Source organism: Heteronotia binoei, chromosome 4, assembly GCF_032191835.1.
Source record: "Heteronotia binoei isolate CCM8104 ecotype False Entrance Well chromosome 4, APGP_CSIRO_Hbin_v1, whole genome shotgun sequence".
Classification (NCBI taxonomy): Eukaryota; Metazoa; Chordata; class Lepidosauria; order Squamata; family Gekkonidae; genus Heteronotia; species Heteronotia binoei.
Window position 1 is genome coordinate 22,833,131 of NC_083226.1, and position 9,290 is coordinate 22,842,420.

A 9,290-nucleotide genomic window follows, 5' to 3' on the forward strand; every position below is an offset into this window, starting at 1 on the left:
GTGGGCATGGCCTAATATGCAGAGGAGCTCCTGCTAGAAAAAGAGCCCTGGGCCACACACCCCTGATGCAGCCAATCTTCCTGGAGCTTACAGTAAGCCCTGTACAAAGAGCCCTGTAAGCTCTTGGAGGACTGGCTACATCAGGGGTGTGTGGCCTAAGATGCAAAGGAGCTCCAGCTAAAAAAAAAAAAAAAAAATCCCTGGTAAGATCAGCTTGATTTCAGCTAGATAGAAATTCTTACTTGGCTGTGATATTGTCAGACTGATCGCTACATTTCCCCCACTCTCTTTCCTTGTGCGCCTCCCCTTTTCAGACTGCCAAAGAGCAAAGACTCATGCTTCCTGATTGATATGAAGCACTTTGTCTGAAAAATATATAAACAAACACAGGCTGGGAAAGTGGCTAGCCAAGGAGGATTCCCATACCACTGAGCTGAAAGCTGGAATGAATTCATGACTGCCCCTCTCCCCCCCCCCCCCCCCCGAATATAAACAATGTCAAAGATTTTTTTCAGACTACAAATAGAACAGTAGCATGCTAACCGTAAAGTTTGTCCTTCTGGGGTCAAATTTGGACATCACTTGCATTATTTATGGCAGAATGCAGAGAGAAATGGATGTGCATTCCCCCCCACCTTAGGACATTGTCACCTGCACATTTGTAAACAATTTCCCCAAACTCCCAAAGAAAGTAGTTTTTGCATTGAGGTGGCCCCTAGCCCTTAAGACTATCAAGCAGCTGATTATGAAGACTTATATCAATAGCACTATCTGCTTGGATGGGCATATTTGTTCTTATCTCAATATGGGGATCCCACCACTCTTTATCACCTCAAAATACTTGTTCACCCCTACAGTTCCAATATACAGGAGAACTAGTATCCTCACAAGATGAAATATGTCACCATCCTGTGATCTCTGAAGGCCACATATCAGGAATACCATTTTCAAACAGATATTGTGGTTGGGACTTAGAGATCATAGAAACTGTGAAGCATGTTTTATATGGTAGAAAAAGGTTAGAGATAAATGGATCAAGCCAGCCAAACAAGCCTCCCCTAGATATTTTAGTTAGTAAAGTTTTAATGGATCTTAGGCCAGCAAATACACTTTTTAAAGCTGAATTCATTCTTTAGGCCATGAGAGTTTGGGCTCCTTGTAATAAGACATCTTCTCCAATATAGGATAACCTGTCCACTCTGGCTTAAATTCTTCCCTTTGTTCTTAGCTGGGACAGAAAGCCCTGGATCTTACTATGCCTGACCTACCTCAAAGGAAAGCATGGAGGAGAGGGAAATGATGTAAGCCACTTTGGGTGCCCACTGGAGAAGAAGGCAGGATATAAATGAAGCAAGTGAATAAATAAATATTTCTAATTAGCATGAAAATCAATTATTGTATTGTTGAATTCCAGACCCTTCAAATATGTGGTCTGTATATATCATCCATCATGTCTGCCGGGTGTCTGGAAACAAGACTGAGTTTCTGTTTCCCACCTTGTTTCAGGTTAAAAGTTTGGGTACAGGCCAGGAGGTGAGACTATTGATAAGAGATGAAGGGCAAGAGATTCTCCCCCTGTGAACCAGCGGATTCGGGACCAGTCCGGAATTTGGATTTTACCATCTTTTGTGGTTTGTTGCCCATAAATTATGTTTTTATATTTTCTAAAGGCTTCTTTGAATCCCTAGTAGGAAGAAAAACAGGATCTCAATGCAAATAATAATGCAGTGCTACACATTATTGACGTCAGTGGACCATATGTAATGTAACCACAGCTCTAAAGACTAATTTGCTTTCTGATGTTCCCCTGTTGTCTTCCAGTATCATCTATTTTCGTGCACCATTTTCATTTGAAGGGTCCCTTTATTCACATTAGTTTGGGATGATCATCCAGGGTGCTGTTGATATGGAAGCTGCAGATTCCTTATAAGAAGAGAGATTTTCTTCCCTATGAATTAGATTGTGTATCAGTATATTGGGGTGAGATTCAAAGCATAAACTGTAATGACTAGCAGAAAACAGTGGAGCCTTCGATGAAGATAGAACAGTGCCACTGGGCTCTGTTCTAAAACAGCAGTGTTCAGGCTTCTATGCTTAGGGTTGCCAATCCCTAAGGGTCATCAGAAAGCAGAGGTTGGGAGGGAAATGTCTGCTGGGCACTCATTAGTCCCTATGGAGAATTGATTTGTGGGTATCTGGGGGTCTTGGGGGGCTGTTTTTTGAGGTAGAGACACCACATTTTCAGCATAGCATCTGGTGCCTCTCCTCAAAATACCCACCAAGTTTCAAAAAGATTGGACCAGGTGGTCCAATCCTATGAGCCCCAAAAGAAGGTGCCCCTATCCTTCATTATTTCCAATGGAGGAAAAGTATTTAAAACGTGTGCAGTCCCTTAAATTTGATGGCCAGAATTCCCTTGGGAGTTTAATTCTGCTTGTCACAACCTTGCTCTGGGCTTCACCCTCAAAAGTCTGCTGGCTCTACCCCCAAAGTCTCCTGGCTCCACCTCCAAAGTCCCCAGGTATTTCTTGAACTAGACCTGGCAACCCTATCTATGCTTGAACCTAAACATAGGGACATTCAGCTAAGAAAATGCCATTTATGCCACTAGGGTTGTTTGATTTTGATTTCAAAAATAAAAACTTTCCTGCAGATGCCGACGATGAAATCAAGGTAGAATCCAGTGAGTCAAGATCAGAGACTGATGGGACACAGCAAGGTTTTCCCTGTGCCCGCCTGGGGTGGGTAAACTCCCATCCTCAACACCAATTCCCCCCCTCTTGAGAAATGGAGAAAAGGAAAGAAAAAATGGCTGGAAAACGGCCTTCACAGTTACTCTCAAGGAATCTCCCTCATATCCAGGGGTCGTTTTGTAGAAAAATAGGTGGTGAAGTTCATCCAGGGATTGTTATGCAGCTGCACCTACTATTCAATGGACAAGATGGGAAGGAGGAGGTGGAACTCTCAGAAAGGTTCAGGAGCTGTGCTCCTGTGAGCTCCCGCCGAATCCGAGGCCTGCTCATATCTCTATGGTCTTTATCATAGAGATTAGGGGAAATTCCTATAGCATTACCTGGAAGTGATGTTACATCTTCCCCAAACTCTACCCTTCCCAGGCTCCTCCTCCAAAACTTGATATTTGTCAAGGGAGTGCTGGCAACCATAGACAAAGCTATTCCGTTCATTTATTGATGGAACCTGCCAGTTCCAGGGCTATGCCCAAAGCAGACAGAACAATGCATTTGCATGATGATAACTACAAATCCAGAATTCTTTCCAATGAGTATTGCCAAATGTGTTTAAAAGTTCTTCTGAGCTCAGATGTTCCATTGTGATGTTATTTTGAAAAGGAACCAACAGAGAACAATTAGGTGTATGTTAGGAAGTCCTTCTGGACCTAATTAAAAAGTATGTCTCTGAATATAAAACAGCAACAAATGAAGAGCAGATTTGGATCAGAGTTAAGTCTCCATAGTCCTCCATGACTTTGTCTCAGCTGAGCTCCTCTGGAAGCATCCAGGATGAGGCCCTGAAGACTCCAGGGCCTTGTTTAGAGTACAATGTTGAAGAGTACAAGTGCTGTGTTTAATGACTCACCCTTCCCCTGTTGCCAGTTCAATGCTTGCTGAGGGAGTCTCCAATCTAAGCTGTTCTTCCAGGAAACTTCTGTATAGGCAGAGCCTTGCAAACATTAGATCAGTGCAATGTAGGGTTCCTATAATATAGTGAGTTCAACGCATGGAAGAGGTGAGGTGGCAGTGAACATCAGCTCTTTATTAGGTACAGCATTAGGCAGACTGCACTTCAAGGATGAGGAACTGGGCCAACGATATACAGCTCAGGGTTCCCACGCAAGCATCGACGTCGACTGCTGGGTGACATGATAGAGGTTTACAAGATTATGCATGGGATGGAGAAGGTAGAGAAAGAAGTACTTTTCTCCCTTTCTCACAATACAAGAACTCGTGGGCATTTGATGAAATTGCTGAGCAGACAGGTTAAAACGGATAAAAGGAGGTACTTCTTCACCCAAAGGGTGATTAACACGTAGAATTCACTGCCACAGGAGGTGGCGGCGGCTACAAGCATAGCCAGCTTCAAGAGGGGTTTAGATAAAAATATGAAGTAGAGGTCCATCAGTGGCTATTAGCCACAGTGTGTGTGTGTGTATGTATATAAATTTTTTGGCCACTGTGTGACACAGAGTGTTGGACTGCATGGACCATTGGCCTGATCCAACGTGGCTTCTCTTATGTTCTTAAGCATGTTATTGGATCATTCAAACCAGCAGGAGACCTGTGGTTGGAGCAGGGCAGCAGGGATTTGGATCCTGCTGCCCATTGTTCCCAAGTCCCCAAGCTCCATTCATATGGCTCCAAAGAGCCCAGCAGGAACACCCATTTAAATCTTAACTTGAGTCCACATACACAACAGTTCCCAGTTGCCTCCTGGAGACAGAAGACCCCACAGTCCCTGCTACCTCTGTGCACCACCACTCAGCTGAGCAGCGGGAGGAAAATTGATCAGCATCAACGGTGTGATGACACCTCTTCTGGCTCAACGAGGGAAGGCTGATGTCTTGAAAGACAACGGACTTCCCACTTACAATGGGGTTCCTCTGACCCTTCCTGTTTGATTTAAGAGCAGGCCTCATTTTGGGCAGGAGCTCACAGGAGTGGACCTCTAAATTTTATTGTGCTCTTTCTTTCTTACCCCACCCCCCAACCCCAATACTTGCTTCTGGGCTCCATTGTCCAAACCCCCTGTGAGAATTTTGCTGAACTCTAAGATTTGACAAACTTTCTAATATTTCCGCCCACAAAAAAAGGGGGAAATAACTAAAACATATGAAGCAGACAGATGGAAATCTTCATCATACCGCTCTGGCCACATAGGGGGAAAATCATTTTAAAAAAGGGGGAAATAACTAAAACATATGAAGCAGACAGATGGAAATCTTCATCATACCGCTCTGGCCACATAGGGGGAAAATCATTTTAAAAAAGGGGGAAATAACTAAAACATATGAAGCAGACAGATGGAAATCTTCATCATACCGCTCTGGCCACATAGGGGGAAAATCATTTTAAAAAAGGGGGAAATAACTAAAACATATGAAGCAGACAGATGGAAATCTTCATCATACCGCTCTGGCCACATAGGGGGAAAATCATTTTAAAAGTACGACGGGGTGTATGGTTTTATTATGACAGTTATCATTCAAGAAGCACTTTAAGGTAGGTGCTCAGCTGATATAATTTAGTACATCACCTCGTGATGTCAGGGGTGTGTGTAATATGCAAATGCGTTGTGCTAATGAGCTCCAGCACCTCTTTTTCTACAGAATGACCCCCTGGTTAAGAGTTTACAGGTTATACCAGGCCAAGCATTACTTCTGAAGAAGGAAGTTGTGATCCCACAACAGCCCATGCTGAACTGAAGTTATTTATAGGAGTGAGTGGCCACTGGAATCTGCAGGCACTCAGAGCTCAATGCTGGTTAATGAATAAGAATGATGGATTGGAAACAGTATATTCAGGGCTTGGAATCAGCAGAAGCTCACGGGAGCATAGCTCCTGAACTTTTCTGATGGTTCCCCCTCCTCCATCCCACCTTGTCCATTGAATAGTAGGTGCAGCTGCATAACAATCCCTGGATGAGCTCCACCACCTATTTTTCTACAAAACGATCCCCGAGTATATTGATTTACAAATCTTGACAGAATTATGAATATTGCTACATAAATTGGAGACTGTAGATATACAAATCTTTGCAGAGGTCCCGCTGGGAAGAAATGAAGCATGAAACAAGTTCTGAGTCGGCCCCTTGTTTGGGACAGTATCTGTATATTCTTTGGAGAAGGCTTGGTTCCCTAAGGAGTGAGGACCAAATACCTTATTGGGATTTGGGACAGTGGGATTTATTTCCCTTTTGGCAGTATTCATGTCTAAACTGAAATAGAGACTGCTGGGTGTATGAACACATTGGTTTCTGGTGTATTTTGTGAGGCATACAACTCTTATATATAGAAACTTTGTATAAGAAGTACATTGAGATTAGCATCAATAACAGGGGTGGAATTCTAGCAGGAGCTCCTTTGCATATTAGGCCACACCCTCCTGATATACCCAATCCTCCAAGAGCTTACAAAAAAGAGCCTTGTAAGCTCATGGAGGATTAGCTACATCAGGGGTGTGTGGCCTAATATGCAAAGGAGCTCCTGCTAGAATTCCACCCCTGATCAATAATAGTTGTATTTTTGGACACTTGAAGCTCCTGGTAGTGGCTGGATATCTCCTGGAATTACAACCAATACTCTCGCTAAGGTATGGAGTCTTGTGAGCAAACTACTGGCATTAAAGTTATGAGCGAGCAATTTGGTTGCTGCAAGTTTGCTCTGGGGTCGTCCTTCCTGAGCTAAGACAAAAATGTGTGAGTTGGAGGCTAAAAAACCCTGTGAGCTAGCTCACACTAACTCAGCTCAGAGGGAGCACTGATTACAGCTGATCCCCAGGTAACAGAGATCAGTTCACTTGGAGAAAATGGCTGCTTTAAAAGGTGAACACTCTGGTGTTGCACACCCCATTAATGCCAATAGCTCACAACTTAAATGCCCGTAGCTCACGGAGTAGAATTTTTACTCACAAGACTCCACAGGGTAGAAGGCCACAGTTTAGCCAAGGCCAACTCTGTTTAATTTCTGTGACCTGACGGGATCAGACTAGCCTGGGCCATCCATGTCCGGCAGGGCTTTTTTTGAGCAGGAATGCAGTTCCAGCTGGCTTGGTGTCAGGGGTGTGTGACTTAATATGCAAATGAGTTCCTGCTGGGCTTTTTCTACAAAAAGCCCCGTGTGACACAATCGTGATATCAGGGGGTGTGGCCTGATATGCAAACGAGTCCCTGCTGGCCTTTTTCTACAAAAAGCCCTGTGTGAAACAATGGTGAAATCAGGGGGTGTGGTCTGATATGCAAATAAGTCCCTGCTGGCCTTTTTCTTCCAAAAAAGCCCTGCGGTTCAGTATGTGATAAAGAAATGGCCCTGGAAGGTGCTCTTATGAAGGGAACAGAATTGTAAATTGTATATAGTGTGTATTATGTGTTTGCTGTTTGCATTATCCTAATCTCACTGCACTTTTTAATATGCATGTAACACCTCCATGTCTAATAATCAGTGCTTTGTTTCAGATTACTGTAATCCTAGTTCTATATTGTTTATCAGATGTCTCATCCTATTGTTTGCATTTATTCGTACTATGTCAGAGAGAAAGGTGGACTATAAATAAAAAATGAAAATAAAAATTGCCTTTCGTTTATGTTTTTCATTATCAGAATATCATTAAGAAGATAAAAAAAGATATTGGATTTATATCCTGCCCTGTGCTCTGAATCTCAGAGTGGTCACAACCTCCTTTACATTCCTCCCCCCACCACCACAACAGACACCTTGTGAGGTAGGTGAGGCTGAGAAAGCTTTTACAGCAGCTGCCCTTTCAAGGACAGCCCCTGCGAGAGCTATGGTTGACCCAAGGCCATTCCAGCAGCTGCAAGTGGAGGAGTGAGGATTCAAATCCGGTTCTCCCAGGTAAGAGTCCACGTGCTTAACCACTACACCAAACTGGCTCTCTCCTACCCGGAAAATAACACCAATTAGAAGCCATAGAAGAAGCAAATTTATTCACAGACGAATTCACAGCAGACAGGTCTACCATTGCACTTAGTCATAATGGCAAAATCTCCAGACAGAGAGGCATTTGAATCTCAGTTACTTCTGGATAAACAATAAGGGATTTCAATCCCCTCCATGTTCCATGGTTTGTATGTATCTACATACTGAATTAGATAAACCTTGATCTGATACAGGAAAGCAATTCTCAAGTTTTTTAAAAAAAATTAATTACACCGGTTACAGAACTGTTCTACAGACTTCTTAGATGTCCCAACCAGTCTCTAAAGACCTCTTTGACTTTCTCATTTCTCAAGGTAAAAATGAAAGGATTTAGAAATGGGGTCACTATAGAGGTCAACAGGGCTACCATTTTGTTTAGGTCAGTGGAGTAGCTTTTGTTGGGCCTCACGTAGATGAAAATGGTGGTTCCGTACCCAATAATGACCACGGTGAAGTGTGAAGCACAGGTGGAGAAGGCCTTTTGGCGGCCTGTTGCTGAAGGGATCCTCAGGATGGTGAAGATGATGGCACCGTAGGAGGCAACTGTCATGGTGAAAGAGCTTAAGATGAAGAGAGCAGCAAGAAGGAAGTCCCAGAGCTCAATGAGGCGGGTGTCTGAACAGGAGAGCTTGAGCAAAGGTGCATTGTCACAGAAGAAATGGTCAATCTCGTTGGAGCGGCAAAATGACATCCCAGCCCTGATTGCTGCTGGTGGGATCATGGAAAAGAAGGAAGTCGCCCACACAGCAAAAGCCGATTGGAGGCAGACATCGTTGGTCAGGATGGTTGAGTAGTGGAGGGGGTGGCATATGGCCACATAGCGGTCGATGGACATTACAGCCATGAGGAGGAACACTGTGGTCCCCAAGGAAAAGTAGAAGTAAAATTGAGCTAAGCATTCCCCAAAGGGGATGGTATCCCTTTCCGCCCCTAAGCCCACCAGCATTCTGGGGACCACAGTGGATGTCACCAGCATCTCTGCCACGGAGAAATTACACAGAAAAAAGTACATGGGGGTGTGAAGCCGGGAATCAAAGCAGATCATGGACACAACAGTAGCGTTCCCAGCTAACATCAGTAGGTAGAGTGCTAGACATGGTGCAAATAGAACTTTCTGCAGCACCCTCGACATTGAAAAACCCATCAGGATGAATTCTACCGGTTGTGTGTCGTTTCCCATCATCCAGCTTGTCTCTGAAGGACAAGATAATCACATTAGTTGGCCTCTACAGGACTGGGAAATGATGATCTCTTAAGTAAACCAACAAAGGAGGGGGCCGTGTGAAACCAAAGTCAGAAGCAAAAGTTCACGACCACATTTTGCACATTTTGTATTCACAGCGCTTTAATACATAATGCTTTAATACATAACCTTGTCAATATGTATATTTTTGCAGCATTTGGCTATGAGCTTTTGCTTCTGACTTTGACCTCTTAAGTAAGTCACTGAGACTGAGCTAATGTGTTTAGGTAGTCTTGCAACCAGATAAAATGTATCGGCAGAATGAACAAAAGGGCAAAGGAGATCATGAAAACATAAGCAAAAAAAAAAAAGGACAGAATGAGAATAAAACCTAGAAACTAAAAAAAAAAGTGTATTGATTCATAGACAAGAATAGCG

At 43.5% G+C, this 9,290-nt stretch overlaps 1 protein-coding gene across 3 annotated transcripts in view; it reads right to left on the reverse strand.

The window, feature by feature from the left end:
- Window positions 1-7,655: 7,655 nt before the first annotated feature.
- Window positions 7,656-9,290, reverse strand: part of LOC132569920 (olfactory receptor 6V1) — a 29,122-nt gene continuing 27,487 nt past the window's right edge. For 2 of the 3 annotated variants that reach the window (XM_060236355.1, XM_060236356.1), the window contains exon 4: window positions 7,656-8,863. In XM_060236355.1, the coding sequence (XP_060092338.1) occupies window positions 7,920-8,852 (933 nt within the window). In that variant the 5' untranslated portion in view covers window positions 8,853-8,863 and the 3' untranslated portion in view covers window positions 7,656-7,919. Of the gene's footprint in view, window positions 9,218-9,290 lie in introns of those variants that run through there. The other variant, XM_060236354.1, reaches the window with a different exon arrangement.